Below are 27255 nucleotides of genomic sequence, written 5' to 3' on the forward strand. Positions count from 1 at the left end.
TGAACAGTTTGGTTTTACATAGCAGGACAAAATACATCCTGAAATGAACAACACGTGACAAACCAACCGTGCCGTTATTCATTTACCGAAAACTACTTAAAAATGCAGAAGCAGAGAGTGAAAAATAAGTACAGTGCCTTGCGAAAGTATTTGGCCCCCTGGAACTTTTCAACCTTTTCCCACATATCATGCTTCAAACATAAAGATACCAAATGTAAATTTTTGGTGAAGAATCAACAAGTGGAACACAATTGTGACGTTGAACCAAATTTACTGGTTATTTTAAATTTTTGTGGAAATGCAAAAACTGAAAAGTTTGGTGTGCAATATTATTCGGCCCCTTTACTTTCAGTGCAGCAAACTCACTCCAGAAGTTCATTGTGGATCTCTGAATGATCCAATGTTGTCCTAAATGACTAATGATGATAAATATAATCCACCTGTGTGTAATCAAGTCTCCGTATAAATGCACCTGCTCTGTGATAGTCTAACGGTTCTGTTTGAAGCACAGTGAGCATCATGAAGACCAAGGAACACAACAGTCAGGTCCATGATACTGATGTGGAGAAGTTTAAAGCCTGAATTTGGATACAAGATGATTTCCAAAACTTTACACATCCCAAGGAGCACTGTGCAAGTGATCATATTGAAATGGAAGGCGTATCATACCACTGCAACTCTACCAAGACCCGGCCGTCCCTCTAAACTTTCATCTCAAACAAGAAGACTTATCAGAGATGCAGCCAAGAGGCCCATGATCACTTTGGATGAACTGCAGAGATCTACAGCTGAGGTGGGACAGTCTGTCCATAGGACAACAATCAGTTGTACACTGCACAAATCTGGCCTTTATGGAAGAGTGGCAAGAAGAAAGCCATTTCTCAAAGATATCCATAAAAAGTGTCATTTAAAGTTTGCAACAAGCCACCTGGGAGACACACCAAACATGTGGAAGAAGGTGCTCTGGTCAGATGAAACCAAAAATCGAGCTTTTTGGCAACAATGTCAAATGATATATTTGGCGTAAAGGCAACACAGCTCATCACCCTGAACACACCATCCCCACTGTCAAACAAGGTGGTGGCAGCATCATGGTTTGGGCCTGCTTTTCTTCAGCAGGGACAGGGAAGATGGTTAAATTGATAGGAAGATGGATGGAGCCAAATACAGGACCATTCTTGAAGAAAACCTGTTGGAATCTGCAAAAGACCTGAGACTGGGACGGAGATGTGTCTTCCAACAAGACAATGTTCCCAAACATAAAGCAAAATCTACAATGCAATGGTTCACAAATAAATGTATCCAGGTGTTTGACTTGGCCATTCTAAGTCCAGACCTGAATCCAATCGAGAATCTGTGGAAAGAGCTGAAAACTGCTGTTCACAAACGATCTCCATCAAACCTCACTGAGCTCGAGCTGTTTGCCAAGGAAGAATGGGCAAGAATTTTAGTCTCTCGATGTACAAAACTGATCGAGACATACCCCAAGTGACTTGCAGCTGTAATCGCAGCAAAAGGTGGCGCAACAAAGTATTAAGTTAAGGGGGCCGAATAATATTGCATACCCCACTTTTCAGTTTTTGAATTTCCAAAATAATTTAAAATAACCAATAAATTTCGTTCAACTTCACAATTGTGTCCCACTTGTTGTTGATTCTTCACCAAAAATTTACATTTGGTATCTTTGTGTGAAGCATGATATGTGGGAAAAGGTTGAAAAGTTCCAGGGGGCCGAATACTTTTGCAATGCACTGTAAATCCACAGGAAACATCTTATAGAGTTCATGGCTTTATATAGAGGTAGATGCACCTGGCATAACTCACCTCTCCTCTGTAGCAGAGCTCTCCTCGCTATCAGATGGTAAATTATCTGTACAGAAATATGGAGGAGTGAAAATACTTTTTATAAGGTTCAAATCAGACATGTTAGTATGCAGGTCCATACTAGAGAGGGGTCTATAAATATAGTGTAGAGAACTAATAAGACTATGAATATGGGTTCTGACCAGAGCAGAACACGTAGCAGACCAGACCACCAGAAATCCACAGGATCATCCATTGTGATCAGGTTCTACAATTATAATGGGGGTTCAACAACAACAGGGCCCATAAATTTTCACAGATGTCTTCCCACCTGTTGGCCAGGTAATATATCCTTATTAATGTTGTATGCGCTCAGTATAAGATCAGAAGTGAACATGTCCTCAATGGCCGGAGGGTGGACCCTCAAATGGTAGGGGTCCATTCTCTGAGGCCTTCATGTAAAATAACACTAGAGGTCCTATCACCTCATTTGCTGATTCATGGTAGCCTCCATTGGGTTTAATGAAGATGTGGGATTGCTTGTGCAGGGCTTTCTCCATTGATGTCTATTGGATTTCCAAAAAGACACAAGCAAAATGTATTGCACATCTGTAATAAATTCTCTACGGGCAACAATGGCCATAAGTCAACATGGCGGTGACTTGTTCTCATAATATGGAAGTGTCCGAGACACAGGACCCACATCTATCAAGGATGCGCAAAATAGGATTACCTCTAAAATGCACAGACATATATAATTTACGTTTAATTGTTACATTTGGAAATGATCTGTGACAGTACAGAAAATTCAGTGTTATCTAGAAATGAAAACTTACTATTACCGTAAGTACTCGTGTGTAATCCGAGATTGTCAGCCCATTTTTTGGGGCTGAAAATCCCCATCTCGGCTTATACGCGAGTCATATACCGGGGGTGGGCGAGGGAGGGGGAGCGGGGGTGTCAGAGATCATACTCACCCCCTCCTGGCTCATCTCTGCAGCCCCCTTGCTTCTCCCTTAGTCGTCTGCTTCCTGCGTTCAGCGGTCAAGTGGTACCGCTCATTAAACTCATGAATATGCTCATATTTATGAGTTTAATGAGCGGTACCATGTGACTGCTGAATCCAGGAAGCAGACGACCGATGGAGAAGCAGGGGCTGCAGAGAAGATGTCACTGCAGAGACCCAGGAGACACAGCGGTGGACGGCGATGGAACAGGGGCCGGTAACTATCACGGTGCCAGGGGCTCAGGACACTGGCACCTGGCCCCCAGCGACGGAGAGGTGAGTATGTCATTTTTTTTTTAATTGCAGCAGTTGCAGCAGCAAATAAGGGATATTTATGTAGCATCTTATGGGGCAGCATTAACCCTTGTGCAGCAGCATATTATGGGGGATATTTATCGGGCAGCATTAACCCTTGTGCAGCAGTGTATTATGGGGGGTATTTATAGAGCATCTTATGGGGCAGCATTAACCCTTGTGCAGAAGCATATTATGGGGGGTATTTATGGAGCATCTTATGGGGCAGCAGGAACCCTTGTGCAGCAGCATATTATGGGGGGTATTTATTGAGCATCTTATGGGCAGCATTAACCCTTGAGCAGCAGCATATTATTGGGGTATTTATGGAGCATCTTATGGGGCAGCATTAACCCTTATGCAGCAGCATATTATGGGGGTATTTATGGAGCATCTTATGGGGCAGCATATGGGGGTTTTTTATCTATGGAGCATCTTCTTGGACCACCATTAACCCTAGGCTAATACGCGAGTCAATAAGATTTCCCAGTTTTTTGTGGCAAAATTAGGGGGGGGGGGGGATCGGCTTATACACAGGTCGGCTTATACACGAGTATATAGTATATGTGGAAGTTCCTGCCCTATTGGAATCATCATCATCATCAACAATAATGATGTAATCAGAGCTGTGGAATAAATGTAACAGGTAATGAGCCACCGTTAATCATTAATCCCCATCATGTACTTAGTAATGGAGGAGACAAGTGTCTTACCAGGTGGTACTGTCCAGACCATCATCTGATGGTGGTAAACTCAGATCTGTGGGGGGCAACACAATATAAATCTCTTATTAGAATAATGTGATAGAAAAAAACAGAGGCTCAATATCAAAATAAATAAATCCTAATAAAGTATCCAGTATGATACCGCCCAACTTTTGAAGAAGGGAAAGAGGGACAAAGGCTGTGGCGTGATGCTGCAAATATTAGGCCATGCCCTGATCACACCCATTTTGTGACTAATCACACCCAACGGCACCCGTTTAGCACTGCTGATCACACTGACTGGTACTGGGGGCATAGTTGCTGGCATTATGGGCACAGTGGCTGGTACTGTGGGCACACTGACTGGTACTAAGGAAACGAAAGAAAGAAAACAGAGAGAGAGAGAAAAAAGAAAATAGAGAGAGAGAGGAGAGCGAGAGAGAAAGAACAGAGAATAAAAGACAGAGAAAGAAAGAGGGGACAGAAAAAAAGAACAAAGGGAGAGCGAAAGAAAGATGAGGGGAAAGAAAGAAAAAAAATGAAAGAAAGAACAGAGAAAGAAAGAGAGGGGAAAGAAAGAAAAAACAGAGATATAGAGAGAAAGAAAGAGGAAAGAAAGAAAGAGGAAAGAGAGAAAGAAAGAATAGAGAGAAAGAAAGAACAGAGCAAAAGAAAGAAAGAACAGAGAAAGAAAGAACAGAGAAAGAAAAAAAGAAAGATTAGAGAGAGAAAGAACAGAGAGAGAGAGAGAAAGAAAATGAGGGAAAGACAGAACAGAGAATGAGAAAGAAAGAACAAAGAAAGAAACAGAGAGAAAGAAATTAAGAAAACAGGATTTTGGTTGCTTACTGTAAAATCTGTTTCTCAGAGTCTTCATTGGGGGACACAGGAACCATGGGTGTGTGCTGCTGTCACTAGAATGTTGACACTATGCATGAAAAAAAAGCTAACTCCGCCTCCGCAGTATACACCCCTCCGACTGGCTGCAGGACAACCAGTTAGTGAAAAAAGCAGTAGGAGGAGACATCATCATGTAAGTCATCATGTATTCATTACACGTAATAAAATCATGGGAGGGAGCTGTGTCCCCCAATGAAGACTCTGAGAAATAGATTTTACGGTAAACAACCAAAATCCTGTTTTCTCTTTCATCCCATTGGGGGACACAGGAACCGTGGGACATCCAAAAGCAGTTCCTGGGGTGGGAAAAGACAGAAACTTCCTTCAGGTCGGAGAACTCACCACTGCCGCCTGCAAGATTCTTCTGCCTAGGCTGGCGTCCGCTGAAGCATAGGTATGGCCCTTACAGAACCTTGAAAAGGTATGCACGGACGACCATGTGGCAGCCTTGCACAACTGCATGGCTGATGCCCTGTTGTGTACCGCCCAGGAGGCGCCCACCGCCCGGGTAGAATGAGCCTTGACCCCAGCAGGGGAAACCCTGTCCTTTACCCGGTAGGCTTCCAGAATTGCCATTCTGATCCAGCGGGCAATTGTTGCCTTAGAGGCCAGTAAGCCTCTTCTCACCCCTTTGGGCATAAAAAAAGAGCGAGTCCGCCTTCCTGAAGGGAGCGGTCCTGGCCAGATAGATCCTTATCGCCCTGACCAGGTCTAGCTTATTCAAAGAACGCTCCAGAGGATGGGTTGGAGCGGGACAAAATGACAGAAGGATTATATCCTTGTTCAGGTGGAAGGCCAATACCACCTTGGGAAGAAAGGAGGCCGCAAAACAACCTTGTCCTGGTGCATAATTAGGAATGGAGGGCGACAGGACAATGCCGCTAATTCTGAAACCCGCCTAATAGAGGTGATGGCTACGAGAAATACCACCTTCCAGGACAACAAAGACATGGGAGCTTCCTGTAGGGTTTCAAAGGGTGAACCTGTCAAGGCTTCCAAGACCAAGTTAAGATCCCATGGAGCCACAGGGGATCTGTAAGGAGGAGCCGCATGTGCTACTCCTTGCAGAAAGGTCAACCTGTAAGCAGGAGGCCAAATTTTTTTGAAAAAGAATAGTGAGAGCAGATACCTGGCCTTTCAAGGAACTTAGGGCCACACCGCCATCTAACCCTGCCTGGAGAAAAGCTAGGACAGAGCATAGGTGTGACGTGATTAGACTCACACCAGCCAAAATAGGCCTTCCACGCTCGATAATAGACCCTGGAAGAGGAAGGCTTCCTTGCCTGGATCATTGTATTAATGACTCGGTCCGAAAAACCCGCTGCTCTCATTATTGTGGTTTCAACGGCCATGCCGTCAAATTGAGCAGCCAAGAATTCGGGTGGTAAAACGGCCCTTGAGCCAGGAGATGTGGTCTGTCAGGGAGTCTCCAGGGGGTGCCTGTGAGAAGATTGATAATTTCGGTGAACCAGGCCCTCCTGGGCCAGTATGGGGCGATCAATATGACCAGCACCCCTTCCGCCTTGATCTTCTTTAGCAGTCTGGGCAGGAGAGGAAGGGGAGGGAACAGGTAAGGGAGTCTCAACTGTGTCCAGGGAATGACCAGCGCGTCGACCCCTATTGCTAGAGGATCGCGGTATCTTGAGACAAACTGTTGGACCCTTCTGTTCTGTCGCGATGCCAGGAGGTCCACATCTGGAGTCCCCCATAGCTAGCATATCTGATGGAACACTTCCTGGTGTTAGGACCATTCCCCTGCCGCGAGCCCCTCCCGACTGAGGAAGTCGACGGCCATGTTGTCTGTGCCCAGAATGTAAACTGCCAAAATTGCCGGAATTGCGGTTTCTGCCCAGTTGAAGATTCTGGATACCTCGGCCAGTGCCCGGGGGACTTCTGGTTCCCCCTTGGTGATTGATGTATGCCACTGCCATGGCATTGTCCGTGTGAATCCAGACTGGCTGGTTGTTGAGATATCTTTCCCAATGTAGAAGTGCTAGAAAGACCGCCCTCAGTTCTAGAATGTTGATTGATAGTAAGGATTCTTGCCTCGATCATCGTCCCTGGGCAGTCAGGTGGCGAATACCGCACCCCAGCCCAGGAGCCCGACTGGCTTCTGTAGTTACTACCTGCCAGTGGACAGGGGGAAAAGGCAGTCTCAGATGAACAAGGGGGGAGATCAGCCACCACTTGAGGGATTCCCTGGTCTGAATGGAAGGGCGGAATGGGCAATCCAGCGAAGAGATGGACCTGTCCCACTGAAGGAGGATGTTCCTCTGCAGTATCCTGGAACGGAACAGGGCAAAGGGTATTGCCTCTGAAGCTGCCACCATTCTTCCCAGGACTCTCATGGCAGCGTGAAAGGATAGAAGCCAGAATTTCAACAGAGAACAAACTCCCTGCTGGAGGGTAATTCACTTTCTTTCTGGGAGAAAGACCCTTGAGCGGCGGGTGTCGATTACCATTCCTAAGAATTCTAGGCGTTGTGTTGGCATTAGGTGGGATTTCTCCCTGTTTGATCCAACCAAACCGGGACAGCGTGTTTAAAACTACCGCTAGATTTTCCTGGGCCTGAGCGAAGGAGGGCGCCTTGACGAGAATATCGTTGAGATATGGTACCAATATTATGCCTCTGACCCTTAATATAGCTACCATCGCTGCCAAAATCTTAGTAAAAATTCTGGGGGCTGTTGCCAGCCCAAATGGCAAGGCCAAAAACTGGAAATGCTGCTTTTGAACAGCAAAACGCAGAAACCTCTGATGCCCCTGAAAAATGGGGACGTGTAGGTAGGCGTCCCAGATATCTATGGAACATAGGAATTCCTGATCCTCCATAGACGTAATTACCGACCGAATCGATTCCATCCTGAAATGGCGTAAGCGGACCCATCTGTTTAGCCTTTTGAGGTCTAGTATGGGACGAACTGAGACATCCTGTTTTGGTATCACAGACAGGTTTGAGAAAAAGCTGGCAAAACGTTCCTGCTCGGGAACAGGGACGATTACTCCTGCATTGAGGAGAGTCGATTGCAGCAAAAAACCTAGAGCTATAGCAGCGTCTTTTGGTGGCTGTGATAGAAAGAAGCGATCTCGCGGAAGCGCGTTGAAGTCTATCTTGCATCCTGTTGATACTGCCTCCTTTACCCAGTTATCCTCTACTGAATTCTGCCAGACATCTCTGAAGAGGAGAAGGCGGCCTCCTATTCTGGGAGAGGTACTGGGAAGGGAATTGGACTCCCTGCCGGCGTCAGGCTGAAGTGGCTCTGCCCGGCCCTGACCTGGTAGCTCTGCTGTTGTAACTGCAGGAATGCCATGACGGGAGGCCCGAAATGATACCTTCCTCCTATCTCTCGGTGCTTGCGACCTCTGCGAGCCCAGAGCATAAGTGCCTGTCGCTGGGGTACGTCGAAAGGGCTGAGCCCTACGTTTGAAAACATATCGACTTGGTTTGGCCTGAGGGAGAAGGGAGCTTGTGCCCCCCCGTTGCATCCTTAATGATTTAATCTAAGATTGACCCAAAGAGCCGGGTGCCCTGAAACAGCAGATTGGTCAGTGATTTCTTTGAGGACAAATCAGCCTGGCAAGCCTTTAGCCAGACCGTCCGCCGAACGGCTACCATGTTACTGGATGCTTGAGCTGTGCAAGACACAGCATCCAGGGCTGCTGATACCACATACCTCCCGGCATGAGAGATTTGATCTGCGAACTCCGCCAGTTCTGCTGGTGGTGCCCCGGCCAAGATGCCCTGTCTAAGCTGTTTGGCTCATTCTGTAATAGACTTAGCTACCCAGGCTGAGGAGAAGGCTGAACACAATGTAGCGGCTGCTGCCTCAAAGGCGGATTTTGCCAGGGATTCTATCCTCCTATCATTGGGATCTTTTAGGGCTGCCCCACTGGCGAGTGGGAGGACCTGGTGGGTCCACCGAAGGGGAGGCGGTCCAGTTGGTGGTGAGATCTGGAGGGAAGGGATATAGAATCCCAAAACAATTCCCTCTCTGAAACCGCCTGGTTGGGTTTTCCCTTTCCCTGGCCAACACTTCCTCAAAATCCTTGTGGGAGGCGAAGACCCTAGAGGGGGACTTATGACACTTTATTGAAAAAGCCTGATCATTAGGTTTTGATGTGGTGTCCCCAATGTTAAAAGTCTCAGACTGCGGCAATGAGGTCCTGAACCATATCCTTGACCTGGGACTGTTCTGGCCCGTACTCAGAACCCTCCTCTGAGTGTGTCTCTGATAATGCCTCGCCTGATTCCGGGGATGAGGACCGGGAGGAGGCAGATGGCCAGAGGAATTCTGGCGGTGAGATGGAGTGAGAAGGGGACCTGGGTTGGTGGTCCTGTCTAAACCTTTTACGGCCTCTAGAATGCTCCTTTGGTGCTCCTGTGTCCACTGGAGTCTGAAGTGGCAATCTGTTAGGCACCGTTACCAAGGTCTGTGATACCTTGGTAAGGTCGGCCACGGACTTAGATAAGGAAGAGGTCCATCCTGGACACTCGCTGTCTCCCATGGCGATGGATGGCCCCTGGGCGGTAGGCAAGGTGGCTTCCTCCTGTTCCAGGGGTAATGTGGGAGCTCTGACAGGCAAAGCGGGGGGGCTGCACCTGCTCTCTAGCGTAGGTGACGCCGTAGGTCTGCTGCAATCTGAGCAGAGTGGCGAGGACTGCCTGATATTGCATTTGGTACATACAAAATATTTGACCAAGGTCACTGAAGTGGATGAGGAGCGGGACTGCTCTCCCTTGGGCATACAGACAGGTTTTACCTGGTGCCGACCGTCGGTGGTAGAGAGCGGAGTGAGGGAGCAACCTGTAGTGCAGTAGTCACATACTCATGACCTATGTCCCCACTGCAGCTGCCGCCCAAAGGCTGATGAGAGAGAGCGCGAGGTGAACAGCCCTGCCGCTGCCTAGAAGCCTTATGAAATCCTCACCCAGAAGTGGTGGGCGGGGCCCTGCTCTGGCCTCCTGGAGCACCAAGATGGCGCTGGTACAGGAAGAGGAAGCCGGGGGCAGGAATCTGGCGTCGGCCATGCTGGGCTCCTGTTGGCGCCCAGTGCCATAACGCTGCCACAGGAGGAGGCTGGAACCGCACTGCACCGCTTGCTTGAAAGTAAGTGTTGGCTCTTAAACTAAGTATAGAGCCATGGGCTGCAAGCCCGAGTGCTGACTGGAGCGGTCACATTCAGCCAGAGCGGCTGGTGATGAGATCATACAACGCTGCACCCTCTTACCTCCAGTTCATCCTGTAACAGGGGTCGGTTTACCTGCATGAAAAGATTGCTGTCCCAAACCTTTTCTGCAGGGCATCTCTCTCGATCATGAGGTTCTGGTGGGTGAGTGATGGGAGACGAAGGTCAGGACCAGCAGCTGCCACCTGAACACGAGTCCTGTGTTAGGGGATAGGGTCCTGCCCACGGGATTCATGAGGATACGGGGTGGCAGTACACGCCATATTCATGATCCTGGTGTGGGAATACAGATGTAGCATATCTACTCTGTATCCCTTCATGGTTACCTGAAAAGGAACGACGCACATTGAGGTAGGCATGGGTCTGCGAGAGACCTCTGTCCACTTCCTGCTGACACTAAGCAAAACTGATTGTCCTACAGCTGGTCGGAGGGGTGTATACTGCAGAGGCAGAGTAAACTTTTTTTTCATGCATAGTGTCAACCTCCTAGTGACAGCAGCACACACCCACGGTTCCTGTGTCCCCCAATGAGATGAAAGAAAAAGAAAGATTCTATAAAGATACTATAGCAGCCCGGCTCCCATTGTAATGCCCACCTCAGCCTCCCGATGCAGGAAATATCATGATTCCCTCACATGGCCGGCATCCCTGATTCCAAGGCGATCCTGCTGTTCACGCTGACGGAGGAGGACATGGTGATGGATCTGAAACATTCCTGGTTCCGTCACAATCTTCTCATGAAATTACCTCATTTCTGGTCAGCTTCCAGCACATCACTTCCAGTGGAACGTCATGTGTGAGTTTTAAAGTGCTCCTCGGGGCTCCACAGTATACTCCTGTGTCCGTGGGAAAAACCCACTTTGTATGCCTCGTACACACTTGGCTCCGCTCCATACATCCAGTACATATATGGCTCCACTCCGTACACACACAGCTCCACATACCCCATACACACGCGGCTCCGCTCCGAACACCTCATACACACGTGGCTCCGCTCCGTACACCTCATACACACATGGCTCCGCTCCATACACCTCGTACACACACGGCTCCGCACCATACACCTCGTACACACACGGCTCTGCTACATCCACACTGTAAACCCCTCCTGACCCCACACAGAAACTACCTCAGCCAGCACCATGACAACCAGCACAGCAGAGTCCTGCAGAGTGCAAACAGACAAGATGCCCCTGATCATGTGGCTCCTGACTCCTCCCCTCATGTGACCTCATCACAGGTCCTGTAGTCACTCCTCTCCTGCAGCATCTTCACTCCGGATCATGTGGCCCATCTCCTCCACTCTCACAGGTCCTGTGCGCACAGAACACAGCCCAGCAGGCTGCGGTGAGTCTATCTGGGAGGGCGAGGATGGTGTCGGTTTATGGGGGCGTGTGACGGCTCAGTGCAATGCGGGAAAAATAGCGTCCCGGGTGGGACGCGGGAGGGGTGTGTGAAAAATGGGACTGGCCCGTGGGAATCGGGATGCTTGGGAGCTATGTACAGTATATATATGTACTAGATGGAGACCCGATGCTATCGCATTGGGAGAGCGGTAATGTCACGATGGGGGCAAGCTTTGCAGCAATAAGAATCTCTCCCCCCATATCTTCACCCACCTATCCACTCTCTCTTTCCCCATGTGCTGACTTCTCCCGTCTGTGCTCTCTTCTTTGACCTGTCTACCCCATGTGCTATCCCCCTTGTCTGCTGTCTCTTGCTTTCCTGTAATGTGTTCTCCCCTCGTGTGCTGTCCTGTTTGAGCTGTCTCCCCCTGTGCTCTGTCTCTCTCAGGGTAAGTGCACACGTTGCGGATTGTACTGTGGATTTTTCCGCACTGATTTGGCAAATCCCGCAGGTAAATCCGCAGGTCAAAAGACCTGCAGTTTATCTGCGGATTAGCCTGTGGTTTTCCCCTGCGGATTGACACCTGTACAATGGAGCAGATATAAAACCGCTGCGGATTCCGCACAAAGAAGTGACATGCTGTGGACTTGAAACCACAGCAAATCTGCGCGGAAAAATCAGCAGCATGTGCACTGCTGTTTTCATTTTCCATAGAAGATAAAAGTACTGTACAATGCAGCAGAAACATACCCTCACCCCTGTGACTGTGTACAGAATATACCACAGCCTGGGCAAGGGAGGAAGCAAAAGACAATACTGACATTACAGCAGGAGATCGTAGAAGATACATTTTATGAGGTAAAATATTGTTAAAAAACAGTGAAATATTTTACCTCACAAAATGAATCCTCTGTGATCTCCTGCTGTAATGTCAGTATTGTCTTTTGCTTCCTCCCCTGCCCAGGAGATGTGGTATGCTCTGTACACGGTCAGACACAGACAATTTTTAAAATGAACTTTCGTTCGTGGGAAAACCCCTTTAATGTGATTGGCATCCTCTGCCTGTAGATACGTCGCGCATCTGCCGCTGGGATCAGCCAAATGATTCACAGTGCCTGTGCGGAATTTGTGCAGGTGCAGTGTGACGGTGTTCCGTGCAAGAGGCTGCGTGAGTGTGAGAGTGTGTTGCGTATGGCGTATAGAGTGTGTGTGTGTGTGTGGTGCGAAGGTGTTCCGCTGGTGGTCCTGCGCAATAGGTTGATACCAGCAGGAGTTTCCATATTGAGATGCCCATCACTTGGGTGTCCCAATATGGCGGTCGGTGAACTTCCTCCGCTTGGAATTATGGGTAACATCTGGACAGAACAGGAAATGAAAATATTACAAGGCAATTATATAAATATATATACACTGTATATTCCCGGCCTGGACTGGTGATATATATATACAGCAAGAGAGAGAGAGAGAGAGAGAGAGAATTTTTTTTTTTTTTGTCCGGCACCCATAAAGAAATTCGGGTTAAATCAGTGTTTGCAGGATCCGCCAGAGGAAAAAAAACGTTACAAGCTCCGTTTTGAAATTTTTGAGGATGGTGACGGACAGCAACTTTTGGCGGATCCTCACAAAAAACGGATGCAACGGACAGCAATCCGTCACAATCCGCCATTAATGCAAGTCAATGGGAAAAAAACGGATCCTCAAAAAAATTTTGAGGATCCGTTTTTTTTCAAAACCTGGCGGATTGTGACTGATTGTAAAAAACGGAAGTGTGAAAGAGGCCTTACAGTTCTGGTGCCATATTTATGTAAATAATGGTACTGATGTTGTACTTATTTTACTGGCTGTGGTTCTGGTGACACATTAATGTACTGATAGTGGTTCTGGTGATGTATTCATGTACTGATGATCTTTCTGGTGATGCATTTCGATACACAGCTCATCAGACTGTATCACACAGAATCGGATTAGATACACGGCTCAGCAGACAGTAACACACAGGATAGGATAAGATACACTGCTCAGCAGACAGTATAATACAGGAGAGGATTAGATACATGGCTCAGAAAACTGCATCACACAGCATAGGATTAGATACACAGCCCAGTATCACACAGGATAGGATAAGATACTGTCTGCTGAGCAGTGTATCACACAGGAGAGGATTAGATACATGACTCAGCAGACTATCACACATCATAGGATTAGATACATGGCCCAGTATCACACAGGATAGGATTAGATACACAGCTCAGCAGACAGTATCACAGGATAGGATTAGATACATGGCTCAGCAGACAGTATTACACAGGATAGGATTAGATACACAGCTCAGCAGTCAGTATCACACAGGATAGGATTAGATACACAGCTCAGCAGACAGTGTCACACAGGATAGGATTAGATACACAGCTCAGCAGACAGTGTCACACAGGATAGGATTAGATACACAGCTCAGCAGACAGTGTTACACAGGATAGGATTAGATACATGACTCAGCAGACTATCACACAGCATAGGATTAGATACATGGCCCAGTATCACACAGGATAGGATTAGATACACAGCTCAGCAGACAGTGACACACAGGATAGGATTAGATACATGACTCAGCAGACTATCACACAGCATAGGATTAGATACATGGCCCAGTATCACACAGGATAGGATTAGATACATGAGCAGACAGTATTACACAGGATAGGATTAGATATACAGCCCAGTATCACACAGGATATGATTAGATATACAGCCCAGTATCACACAGGATATGATTAGATACACAGCCCAGTATTACACAGGATAGGAATAGATACACAGCTCAGCAGTCAGTATCACACAGGATAGGATTAGATACATGGCTCAGCAGACAGTATCACAGGATAGGATTAGATACATGGCTCAGCGGACAGTATTACACAGGATAGGATTAGATACACGGCTCAGCAGTCAGTGTTACACAGGATAGTATTAGATACACGGTTCAGCAGACAGTAACATACAAGCAGGGTTTCCCAACTCCAGTCCTCAAGGCACACCAACAGATCATGTTTTCAGGATTTCCTCTGTATTGCACAGGTGAAGCAATTATCACCTGAGCAATACTAAGGAAATCCTGAAAACATGTTCTGTTGGTGTGCCTTGAGGACTGGAGTTGGGAAACCCTGACATACAGGATAGGATTAGATACAAGGTTCAGCAGCCAGGATCACATAGGATTAGATACACAGGTCACCACTCAGTAGCACACAGGATAGGATTAGGTACACAGTTCAGCAGACTGTATAACAGGATGGGATTAGATACACAGCTTAGTATCACACAGGATAGGATTAGATACACAGCTCAGCAGACAGTATCACACAGGATGGTATTATATACACAGCACTGCAGTCAGTAACACAGGATAGGATTAGATGTACGGCTCAGCAGACAGTATCACACAGGATAGGATCAGATACTTTCTGCTGAGCTGTGTATCACACAGGAGAGGATTAGATACATGACTCAGCAGTCATTATCACAGAAGAGAGGACTAGATACACGGTTCAGCAGACAGTAACACACAGGATAGGATTAGATACACGGTTCAGCAGTCAGTATCACACAGGATAGGATTAGATCAGGTGGGGAGGCTGCACAGGCAGCTTCTCAGTCATTCCTCCGTGGTTTATGTCACAAACTGGGGTTGTTTGGTTGCCCACAGTTTTTCTTCAGCAGGGATTTATGTATATCCCACCCCTACCACCAATATGTTATGCATTACAGGGGGGATTTCTCGTCCCTCCCGCTCTGTAATTCAATTTGGTACGAACCGGGGGTGTTTGGGTGCCCCCAGTTCCCTTTTTAGGGGATTATATCCCACTTTCCAGTTCCGGTTTGGAACTTGCAGCTCTCCTGCGCCCTCCCTTACCATCAGGTCAGTCAGGGAACTGCACCTAGGATAAGTAGTCGCCAGACGGGCCCCGTCTTCGTGTACGGGCTAATGGGAAGGCTGCAGTGAGGAAGATGACTAATCCCGGTCCCAGCCGGGATATACACTTATCAAACTCCGTCGCTGCCATGGTCTATCCCAAAAGCTCAGAACACACTACTCCACCACCAGCTCCTGGTTCTAATTAAGATTGTGTCAGGAGCCACCTGATCAGTAGCGTTGGCTTAATTTAGCATGGAGGTGGTGGGATAACATATTAGAGCAAGGAAAACTAATCTAGTAGTTTTATATATTTTATTCCAAAAAGTGGGCAGTGTTTACAAATATACAAAAAGATGTCACAAATTGAGACAATTATAGAATGTACAGGCAATTACAAAATAAAGAAGGATTAAAGGTGAAAATAAACACTTACAGATATCTCAGTCCATGGTAAGCTATGTGGTGGGAGGAGAAGTTCCCAAAGGCAAGTATTCAGCCCACAGCATGGATGGTATGCGCTGTCTCCCCCAGATCTGAATAACCTCAGACTGAGGTTCCTGATCATATACCCTCTGCTTGTGACATCACTGAGTTGGTGGAGCTATGAACTGCACTCCCCTTTTGGCAAAGACTTAAAAATTACTAAAACCATATTAATTTCATATCTCAGGGAGGGAACCTCGTAGATAGACGACAAAAGTATCATTTTTCTCAGCATGACGTTGCTGTTCATTTAAATCAAAACATGGCTTGCCTAGGTGCCTCAGTTAATTAGTAATTCACTACTTGGATTCTGCTGGTCCCTGAGCTTAGAAAATTCACTGGAGTATGGTTCTGCCGGTACCCATTCAAAAGTGTAAGTTTTGTGTTTCTATGGCTTTTCAGCGTTGTTATAATTTGATCCTAAATTAACCCTCTCCTAGGACAAAGGAAACAAGTGTTTCAGGGCTTTTAACTTTCAGTTTCCCAGTTTCAGGCAGGAAGGAGGGGGTGGAGCTAGAATTACACACATTCCTGAGAAAGGGGGGGAAGGAGTATAGGATTATGCAAGTAGGCAGAGAGAGGAGGGTCACATCTGCAGCATGCCTGGCAGGTCCCAAGCAGATATAGCAGAGCTCAGTGTGCATGAGTGAACAATAAGGCTTACGTCATATTCCATGACAGTTTACAGCCGGGCCGGTCTCATTAGCGACCGCTCCCTGTTGTAAACTATTTAACCCCTTCAGATGGATTGCAGCGTGGAACATGACTGTACGGCGGATAGGTATGGGATATTGCTTTTTTTTTTTTTTAACAGGAGAACAATGGCTTTGATAGGATTGGGAGTGTAATAAAGATGGCAAAAAAGTGTGTTTATTTAATTAAAAGTCTTTATTATTATTGTGTGCATTTTTTTTAACCCTTTCAGACAAGTGGATTAATAATGGATAGGTGTCTTATTGACATCTCGCCGTTATTAACAAGGCTTAATGTCACCTTACAATAGCAAGGTGACATTAACCCCTTATTAGCCCATATGCCACCTGCTACAGGGCAATGGGAAGACAGAGTGTAAGTGCCAGAATTGGCTCATCTTACAGATGCGCCTTTTCTGAGATGGCTGGGGGAAGATCTTTTTTTAGCCGGGGGGGCGGGCCCAAAAACAATGGTCCCTCTGTAGGCTATTAATCTCTGCCCTCATTCACTAGCATGCCCTCTCTAGCAAGAAAATTGGGCGGGAGCCCACGCCAGTTTTTTCCGTGAATTAATCCTTTAATTTAATACCTACCGCGCCAAAATTTAACACACATATACTACTAACATTATTAGTGAGGGACATAAATAAATCTAATGGATATGCAATGGTTTACTATATGTAAACCATGTCTCAAATCCTGTGGGGTTCTGTAATGATTTTACAGATGTCGACAATCGAATTTTAACCTATTCTGCTATCTATATCTCCATGAAATATAAATATATGTGTGTGTGTGTGTCAATGACATATATATATACACCTATACTATGTGTATACATGTATTCTATCTATTCTATTTTAACCTGTCAGTGTGATTTTGACTGTGATTCACTGAATTGCCAGCTTTTCTAAAGGACACCAGGGTGTGTATTTCTTGCAAGTCACACGCATGGTCTGTGTGTAATCCATTTTTTTTCTCGCCCCCCATAAATTTGCATTGGCGAGTCTCGGCCGTAATACGATGCAAATCGCAGTATGCTGTGCTTTCCTCCGCACGTATAATACGGGCGAGAAAAAAACGCATGATGGGAGCTGCCATTGGTCTGAGTGCTATGTGATTTTTTTATCGCATACCACTCGTCCGTATTTCTCTCTAGTGTGACTCCGGCCTATTTCTGTAAACGTTATTTAAGCCATTTTTTTCTGCATGAATTAATGTGACTTTTTATCCTGTGTGAATGTTTTAACTTTATTCCTAATTTATGTTATTTTAACAAAGTTCTTAGAAGTAATTAGAAATCCCATGTGTTATCTTATATTATAGATTACAGTACTCTCCTACTCAAAATTTAACAATTGTCTGCTTCTCGTGAAAAACTTTATCCCTAAGGCAATGCAAAAAAATCAGACAGTTTCTTGGAATTAAAAGATTTATTTATCACTTTTTGGAATAATTTAAAATCAAACATGTTCAACAGTAAGATATTTACAATTTGTAATAAAAACTTTACATGTGGAATATATACATATATACATTTTGCACATGGTGTGTTTTGCGAGAGAACGTTGGGGTGAACTAAACAATCAAATGAGAAGTGATCCAGTTTTTCATTATATTTTCTGTATCAATTTCTTGCAGTTCCAAAGATATCTAATTGCTTTCATTGAAAAAAATATATAGTTGTTTATTTCTAAGCTATCAAATCTGATTTGATCACGTGACAGGCATACAATTATGTAGCTTGTCACAGTTCAGATATCATCACTTTGCCTTAGAACAAGACAGTTTTGAATGGCTGCAAGCAAAACAAGATCTTGAAAATGTAACTTAATATTTATGAGATTTTGCACTTGGAACTTAAATCGGTTGTCTGGTCTTAGGGTATAAGTCTGCAGTCACTCTATTGGATGGGTCACTTGTGAATTTCTGGAGCAATGGGCATGTGACTGCAAGGATGTGATTTGCATACATGCGGTTTAGTACCGACTAGATGTGTATCCTCGCTCAGTGAAAGCGTATTGAGCGAAGCAGTGCAAGTCTAGCTAGAATGTGGTCGGAAGTCTGTAAATCACATACTTGTGGCCACATGATCGCTCGCTCCCAACGCCAGCACCGAAGAATCTTCACAGCACACAGTGCACATATAGTGACATATTGACTGCAGACTTGCACCATAACGCTGGACAATTCCTGCGTTTGCGCCCGTTCATGGGAGTGTGTGTATGGAAATATCCCTATTGGCAAAAGAGATAGACATGCTATCTAAAATTAGACTTTATAGCTTTTTTTCCCCCGAATCCATGAAAGAATAGGTCCTCAGTTATTTTCCATTTGCCGTGGGGTGCCTGATAACTTTAATATGTTTGGTTTTCCTAAAGAAACAAAAACACAATTTTAAGAAACACACCTAGCTACAAAGATTTACAGGTAAAAACAGCACATTTAGAGGTTAAATCATTAGGAATGGAGCTCAGAGTGTATATAGTACTTGCTAGAATATTTAAATATTTTGTCATATGTTCATGGACTGTCTGCTGGCTCAGAAGGAATTTTCCTGGACCCACCAGAGCATATGATTTTTTTTAATTTATTTATTTTTTTTGGGGGGGAGGGGGGCTACTGTAAAATATATCACTTGATTATGTCTAATAGGCTAAATGTGAATCAATTCGAAGAGGTTATATCTTAGTGGCAAGTAATTGGCTCCAATGTCCAGTCCAAACTGGGATGTCTTCTGATGAACTTTGTAGCATTTCTAACCTAACTAGGGCTCATTATTGTGCCAAGCCTTGGCTCGCTGCAGAATCATCTGATGCTCTGGTGACCGTAGATTCCCATAGTATGCAGTCATACCAAGTAAAGTATACACATAAGAGAGCACTCATGCAATATACACAGGCACAGAAGACATTGGGCTCATGCTCACTAGCGATGAGATCAGATGAATTCAATCCGATAAAAAAAAATCGGATTGAATTCGTACCAATGTTAATCTATGATGGTGTCTTCATCTGCGTTTTTTTTTCCAGCTCTGATCGGATCAAGATCGGGCTGGAAAAAAATAAAAAAAAATTGCACTCATGTCCTTTGAAAAGCCAATGTAATGATTTTACAGAAGTTGACAAATGAATTAACAGCTATTCTACTATCTCTGTGCAAAATAAAGATATATCAAGCTCAAAGTATGTGTGTGTGTGTGTGTGTGTGTGTGTGTGTGTGTGTGTGTGTGTGTGTGTGTGTACAGTATGTCCGGGATAGGCATCCGCACCGTCGCAGCTACAGCCACAAAATTTGGCACAGTCACACGTCTGGACCCCGAGAGCGTCCTAAGCTATGTTGTGAGGTGAAATTTTAACCCCGCACGTTCCAATTCACCAAACAATTTTGCCCCTATCTACATAATGGGGAAAAAGTGTGTGTGCGTCAAGCCCCGCCCCTCATCATGATGTCATAATGCCCCTAACTACATAATGGGGAAACAGTGTGTGCGTATCAAGCCCCGCCCCTCATTATGATGTTACAATGGTTGTCATGGCGACGCTGATGTCATCAAGCCCCGCCGCTCATTATGATGTCATAATGGTTGACTATGGATGGAGGATATGTGATGGGTATATGGGCACTGGACTATGGGATGGAGGATATGGATGATGGGTATATGGGCATGGGACTATGGGATGGAGCATGTGTGATGGGTATATGGGCACGGGACTATGGGATGGAGGATATGTATGACGGGTATATGGACACGGGACTATGGGATGGCGGATATGTATGACAGGTATATGGGCACAGGACTATGGGATGGTGGATATGTATGATGGGTATATGGGCACTGGACTATAGGATGGATGATAATTATAATTTGTTGTAACTAACCACAGTTAGTTACTATGCCCGGGCAGCGCCGGGCTCTTCAGCTAGTATATATATATATATATATATATATATATATATATATATATATATACACTGCTCAAAAAAATAAAGGGAACACTTCCATTTGCAACAGGCTGTTTGTGTTTCCTTTATTTCTTTGAGCAGTATATTTGTGTGTGTGTGTGTACATATATATATATACACACACACACACACAAAGCAAAAAACAGGGAAGCAGCACATCAATTAAAAAAAACATTTTTTTAACGCCATTGGGCATTAAAGTTCACTTTTTTAATTTATGTGCGGTTTCCCGGTTTTTTGCTTTGTATCTTGTCATGCCAATTGTTTGTTGGTTGGGGAAGCGTGCGCACTAGTAAGGTATTTTCTGGTGCTGTTCCAATTAATTTGCCTAGATATATGAAAAAAAGATTTTTTGGCACAGCCAGCTCACCGCTTTGACGAAAACCCAGGAATAAGTCCAGCCTGTGGTAGCAGTTCGCACGGAAACAGATTGGGATAAATCCTTGCATGTAAAAGAAATAGTGGTGGTTCTCCAGCGATCAGTCCAATGGTGGGGTAAAATATAACTTTTATTTTTCCATTAGACAGGTTCCAGATTTCTTCAGTGACAATTTAGCATATGGTCAATCCCTTTTGGGCAACATGTTTCAACACTACATGTGTCTTCCTCCAGGTCCGAGTGAGGAATGAATCAAAACCGCATATATAGTATGAGGCCAGGGAACAACACCACAGAATTTCTGGGTGTTTCCAGAAACTAGCTGGTGTGTATAGGAGATTCCAAATGGATTTCGTTCAGCCAAATTAACCCTATAACCAGCAGTAACCCTTTGCGGTGTTGTTCCATCCCTAAGGACTTAGCCAACATGAAAAAAGCAAATGATTAAAATCAATATTAAAAACAAATAAAATAAAATCAATCGATACCTATAAGATACAGAGATTTGTATGAAACATTCAGATATTCCACAGCACAAGAGTAGTTAATATTAGAATTATTTGATACTGGATTAATTACTGTTATTATGAAACCATTATTGTAGTATCACCATTTATGTTTAATATTGCGTTATCAAGTCCATACGGCAATTCAAAACGCACGGCACTCGAGTTTGCAGTAAAAAAATCCATTTGCTTTCCCTTGCCAGGATTTTTTCATGTAAATTGCCCCCCCCGGTGGGCTTGGACACTTTCTCTATTCCTTTGAAGGAGAAAGATTTTAGATCTCCATTATGTTTATTAGCAAAATGCCATGAAACTGCAGAGTAACCTGCCAGTGGTAAATTAATCGCGTCGGACAAGTGTTTATGGATACGTTTTTTCAGAGGGTTCATAGTACAACCTACATACTGAAGTTGACAGATGTTACATTGAATCAGATAAATAACATTATCCGTATTACAATTGATAAAACTGCGTATTGGAAACTCTTTTTTATTTTTACAGGAGACAAATTTTTTATCTTTTGTGGCATATTGGCAGCATTTGCACACCTTAGCTTCACATTTGTGGAAACCAACGGTACTGAGCCAGTTTTTCTTTTGATCTCGTTCCAAGTCCACAAATAAGCTAGGAGATAAAAGGTTTTTTTAGTGTAGTCGCTCTTTTTGGCACAAATCGGACTGTGTGATTGTCCAAAATCTTTCTGAGAATTGTATCTTGTTGTAAAGTAGGTAAATATTGCCATATGATATTAGTGATCTGATTGAATTGTGGACTATACCCCGTGGTGAATGTAATAATATTATTTTTGGTTTTATTTTCCTTACATTTATGTTGAAGTAAAGAATCTCTGCTGATGCTACCAACAATAGATTCAGCTCTTTCCAAACACCACTTGGGGTAACCACGATTTTGTAATCTGCTACAAACTTTCTTACTCTCACTTATGTATGTAGAGTCATCAGAACTATTGCGTTTAATCCTGATGAGCTCACCAACAGGTACGTTTCTGATGACATGTGGGGGATGGCAAGATGTGGCTGCCAGTATACTGTTTGAAGCAGTTGGTTTTCGGTAAGGAAGCACCAATACCCTATTTTCCTCAATATTAGCAACAAATGTTACATCTAAAAAATCAATATGTGTCTTCTCAGAAAAACCAGTAAATTGGAGATTATAATCATTGTTTAAATATTCAAGGAAAAGCTGGGCATCATCCTCCATATCTTTTAAAACAAAGACCAGATCATCAATATATCTTCCCATCCACACCAGATTTGCTCCGAATGGTTTTGAAGATATGTAGATAAAGTTCTCTTCCTAGGTCGCCATTACGATATTAGCGAGTGAAGGGGAAAATTTTGCCCCCATACTCACATCGCTGATCTGCGAAAAATACCTATTCTCAAACATGCAATAATTATGGCTTAAGAGAAATTTTGTTGCTTCAAGTGAAAAATTACATAGAACCTCTGAAAATAAAACCAAAAATAATATCATTACATTCACCACGGGGTACAGTCCACAATTCAATCAGATCACTAATATCATACGGAAATATTTACCTATTTTACAACAAGATACAATTCTCAGAAAGATTTTGGACAATCACACAGTCCGATTTGTGCCAAAAAGAGCGACTACACTAAAAAACCTTTTATCTCCTAGCTTATTTGTGGACTTGGAACGAGATCAAAAGAAAAACTGGCTCAGTACCATTGGTTTCCACAAATGTGGAGCTAACGTGTGCAAATGTTGCCAATATGCCACAAAACATAAAAAATTTGCCTCCTGTAAAAATAAAAAAGTTTCCAATACGCAGTTTTATAAATTGTAATACGGATAATGTTATTTATCTGATTCATTGTAACATCTGTCAACTTCAGTATGTAGGTTGTACTATGAACCCTCTGAAAAAACGCATCCGTAAACACTTGTCCGATGCGGTTAATTTACCTCTGGCAGGATACTCTGCAGTTTCACGGCATTTTGCTAACAAACATAATGGAGATCTAAAATCTTTCTCCGTCAAAGGAATAGAGAAAGTGTCCAAGCCCACCGGGGGGGGCAATTTACATGAACAAATCCTGGCAAGGGAAAGCAAGTGGATTTTTTTACTGGAAACTCGAGTGCCGTGCGGTTTGAATAGCCGTATGGACTTGATAACGCAATATTAACCATAAATGGTGATACTACAATAATGGTTTCATAATAACAGTAATTAATCCAGTATCAAATAATTCTAATATTAACTATTCTTGTGCTGTGGCATATCTGAATGTTTCATACAAATCTCTGTATCTTATAGGTATCGATTGATTTTATTTTATTTGTTTTTAATATTGATTTTAATCATTTGCCTTTTTCATGTTGGCTAAGTCCTTGGGGATGGAACAACACCGCAAAGGGTTACTGCTGGTTATAGGGTTAATTTGGCTGAACTAAATCAACTTGGAATCTCCTATACACACCAGCTAGTTTCTGGAAAGGGTAACACCCAGAAATTCTGTGGTGTTTTTCCCTGGCCTCATACTATATATGCGGTTTTGATTCATTCCTCACTCGGACCTGGAGGAAGACACATGTAGTGTTGAAACATGTTGCCCAAAAGGGATTGACCATAGGCAAAATTGTCACTGAAGAAATCTGTAACCTGTCTAATGGAAAAATAAAAGTTATATTTTACCCCACCATTGGACTGATCGCTGGAGAACCACCACTATTTCTTTTACATATATATATATATGTGTTTTGAAGAATATTTAGTTTGAAAACGATGTGTGAATGACAGAGAAGTGCTCTATGTGCAAGCTCATGTTAAAATCGCATTGCAGTCTGATAGCAATCGCACTGCGTTCGGATGTAAATTGGAGGCTAGGTGTGAAAAATCTGATTGCACTTGCACAAAAAAACGCATGACACTCGCCTGACAATTACATTACGCTTGTCCGACTCTCCTGCATGAAAATCAGACCATTTTTTAATCACTAGTGTGTCTCTGCCCATTCCTAGAACTTCTATTGAAAACTACAATTTTGACTAGGACAATATCAGGATTGACTCAATAGAAGTCCTTCTTTTGTAAAGTAAATGCTTACTTATTTTTTCCTTTTAGGATAGCTTTTACTTCTGCAATATTAGGATTCACACACTTTGTAGAAGGTTTCTTTTTGGAGTTTTTCAGGACAACACTGGAATGAATGAAAAGAAAATTAAAATGGTTAAAAATGTTCTTCTCAAATAGCCCAACTACATCTGAGTGAGATTTCTGCAGCCATTGATGTATTTAGCTCACAGAGGATTTCCTAAACTAGATCCAGTGCATCCACTTCTCAGCTTAGAGCAGGACTGTGTGGGAACACATTTGCTGCATCGGGATGTAGACTCTAGTCTACACTCACCGCAAACAGAAATCTACACCAAGGGTGAGGAACTTACACACAGAGCATGTAGTACTAAGCTGTAGAGCTTTTTATTAATACAGTACACGAAAGGGTTGTAACAAGATTTGTACTTTGCTGGTCATGGAGACCCTCACTGCTAGAACCCTGATCAATCATGAGAATGAGGGAATGGAGCAGTGACAGAGAATGTGCGCTTCTGTGGGACTAGCACCTACAGCTAAATGCAGTATTTGGCTATTTATGTCATTGCCATACACATTGAATAGATCGTCAGTGGGCACGCTTGGCTGGATTCTAGCAAGAAAATCTCAAGTGGGGTTGTCCTGTGATTCCAAACTAAATCATCACCTACCATTTGATTAGGTGAGAAGCTACAATTTTACTAAAACCATAAAGAGAGTTGTCCACTTAAAGGGAATCTGACACCAGGTTTTTGCTACCTCATCTGAGAGCAGCATAATTTAGGGACAGAGATCCTGATTCCAGAGATGTATCACTTAGTTTACTTGGTGCAACAGTTAAGATACAATCAGAGTTTTTAGATGTAGCATATAGCTGAGCTCAAGAAGCTAACCCCTCCCACACCGCAGCTTTCTGTATACATTGTCTGTTGACAGAAAGCTGCTAATCAGTGGTGGGGCGGAGTTGGACCAGGATGCACAGGGGCAGCTAGTCCCATAGTGATATTCTCCTGCTGATAAAACACTCACTGTATGGAAACAACAGCACACAGCCCAATAAATGACACATCCCAGGAACCAGTGTCTCAGCTCAGACCCTACTTCATGCTGTCCTCAGTATACATAGCAAAAACCTACTGACAAATTCCCTTTATTTCTTATTTGACTGTTCTACTCTTGCACTTCTTACTACAGCTTTCCTCGCAGACTGCACATCTCCCTCGTCCACAAAATGACTTGCAGATGAAGGAGCATGTGGCCAGCCTCATCCAATTGAAAAACACAGCACATAAGAAATTTGGCTTTCAGTTGATGAAGGCTGATGGCAAGGTCTGGTCACACACTCCTCTATCAGTACCCAGTTTCAGAACAGGAGGTCTGTACAGTCTTGCAAGTGCAGGAGGAGAGCCTGTAATACGTCACGTACATATTAGGAAATGCAACAAAATAATGTCCCACTTGTTAAAATAAAGATATAGTGGACAACCCCTTTAAGGTTGTATTTGCATAAGACTGGAAAACCTTGAGATCAGTTTCAGACTGTTTTTTATTTGCCTATATTTTAAAACACATTTAATGATGTACAATAGATGCAAATATATTTTTTCTGGTTAGCCACTAAAGGTATCACTCCTAGAATAGGGTTGTCTTTTTGGGGGGCATAAAAGTATTTACATAAAACACATGTAAGAAATACCTGCAGTTTGAAGTTTAGTAGCAATTATGATACATTTTGAGCACAACACGGTGTTTTCTAAGTACCTTTTTAAATCCAATTCTAAATCATTTTCCTACCAGGAAAAAATGGACTTTTGGTCCAGTGATCAGGAGGCAATAGGAAAAGCATTGCAATCAATGAAGCAGATTTCCACCGGACATAGTCAGCAAAATGGTCTCTCATAGATTATATTAAAAATAGATAATTCGATATATATACAGTATGCTCAGATAACTTACACATACTCTTCATTGTCGCATTTGGAGCTGGGAGGAAAAATTTCAAGCTGTGTTACTTTTTTAACCTGAAGTTTTTCTACAGCGACCGTACATCTGCAGCGCTTGCCACGGGATACTAGAAAAAAAGTAAAGGATTATTGGAAGTAAAGGTATATACTTTATATTACAATATCATATCAACCTATATTAAACATATGGAAATATATGAAGATAATGAAGTATAAATGACTATACCTTGTGCAAGAGCAGAATTGAGCAGAACAACACTGAGGATGACAGCAATCTTGTAGACCATGATGGCTGAAGAGCAGAATCACTACTAACTGGGAAAGCGGAGACTGAGACTGAACGAATTGCTTCATACTTATATACTCTGTGTTGCATCACTGATGAGTGTACTGTGGGAGAGGGAATTTTTCTTAACACTACTGATTGATAGGAAATCAAAACTGAAAGGGAAACAGGATACTCTGGAATTTCCCCATCCATGCTAACCATTTGCGCTGATCAGCAATAAGGGAACAGGAAGGTTAGTTTTACAAATTGTACTGCATTATTAAGCTATAGCATTAAAATACAGATGCTTCTCACAAAATTAGAATATCATCAAAAAGTTAATTTATTTCAGTTCTTCAATACAGTGAAACTCACATATTATATAGAGTCATTACAAACAGCAGACGAGCTGAAGGCTGCTATCAAAGCAACCTGGGCTTCCATAGCTCCTCAGCAGTGCCATAGGCTGATCGCCTCCATGCCACGCCGCATTGATGCAGTAATTGATGCCAAAGGAGCCCTGACCAAGTATTGAGTGCATTTACAGAACATGCATTTCAGTAGGCAAACAGTTCGGATTTTAAAATCATTTTTCAAGCTGATGTTCTAAAGTATTCTAATTTACTGAGATAATGACTTTTGGGTTTTCGTTGGCTGTAAACCATAATCATCAACATTCACAGAAATAAACACTTGAAATAGATCACTCTGTCTGTAATGACTCTATATAATATAGGAGTTTCACTTTTAGTATTGAAGAA

General features: G+C 43.6%; 1 protein-coding gene and 1 long non-coding RNA gene across 3 annotated transcripts; both read right to left on the bottom strand.

Annotated features, from left to right (window-relative positions):
- Window positions 1-1824: 1824 nt before the first annotated feature.
- Window positions 1825-15674, bottom strand: LOC141099942 (uncharacterized). Its single transcript, XR_012234564.1, has 3 exons — window positions 15588-15674; window positions 3817-3862; window positions 1825-1870 (listed from the first exon to the last, which is right to left on the bottom strand). It is a non-coding gene; the product is annotated as an uncharacterized lncRNA (long non-coding RNA).
- A 2069-nt stretch (window positions 15675-17743) lies between these two features.
- On the bottom strand, window positions 17744-26549 carry LOC141099949 (C-X-C motif chemokine 11-like). Of its 2 annotated transcripts, XM_073588080.1 has the most exons (4): window positions 26453-26549; window positions 26219-26333; window positions 24276-24368; window positions 17744-18704 (listed from the first exon to the last, which is right to left on the bottom strand). In XM_073588080.1, exons 1-4 carry the CDS (start codon window positions 26511-26513, stop codon window positions 18653-18655), a joined length of 321 nt encoding a protein of 106 aa, XP_073444181.1. In that variant the 5' UTR covers window positions 26514-26549; the 3' UTR covers window positions 17744-18652. The 2 variants fall into 2 exon arrangements, 1 of the variants encoding a protein (XP_073444181.1); XR_012234566.1 differs by lacking the exons at window positions 24276-24368; window positions 26219-26333; window positions 26453-26549 and adding an exon at window positions 20666-20993.
- Window positions 26550-27255: the final 706 nt, after the last annotated feature.

This window comes from Dendrobates tinctorius, unplaced genomic scaffold (genome assembly GCF_039654945.1).
Source record: "Dendrobates tinctorius isolate UK_male_01 unplaced genomic scaffold, ASM3965494v1 ptg000011l, whole genome shotgun sequence".
NCBI classification, from domain to species: Eukaryota; Metazoa; Chordata; class Amphibia; order Anura; family Dendrobatidae; genus Dendrobates; species Dendrobates tinctorius.

Coding starts and splice junctions, on each gene's coding strand:
- LOC141099949 (XM_073588080.1), bottom strand. CDS start 26,513: ATGGTCTACAAGATTGCTGTCATCCTCAGTGTTGTTCTGCTCAATTCT. Junction 26,334..26,452: donor CAATTCTGCTCTTGCACAAG/GTATAGTCATTT, acceptor CTTTTTTTCTAG/TATCCCGTGGCAAGCGCTGC. Junction 18,705..24,275: donor ATCCTAAAAGGAAAAAATAA/GTAAGCATTTAC, acceptor TTGTTTCTTTAG/GAAAACCAAACATATTAAAG.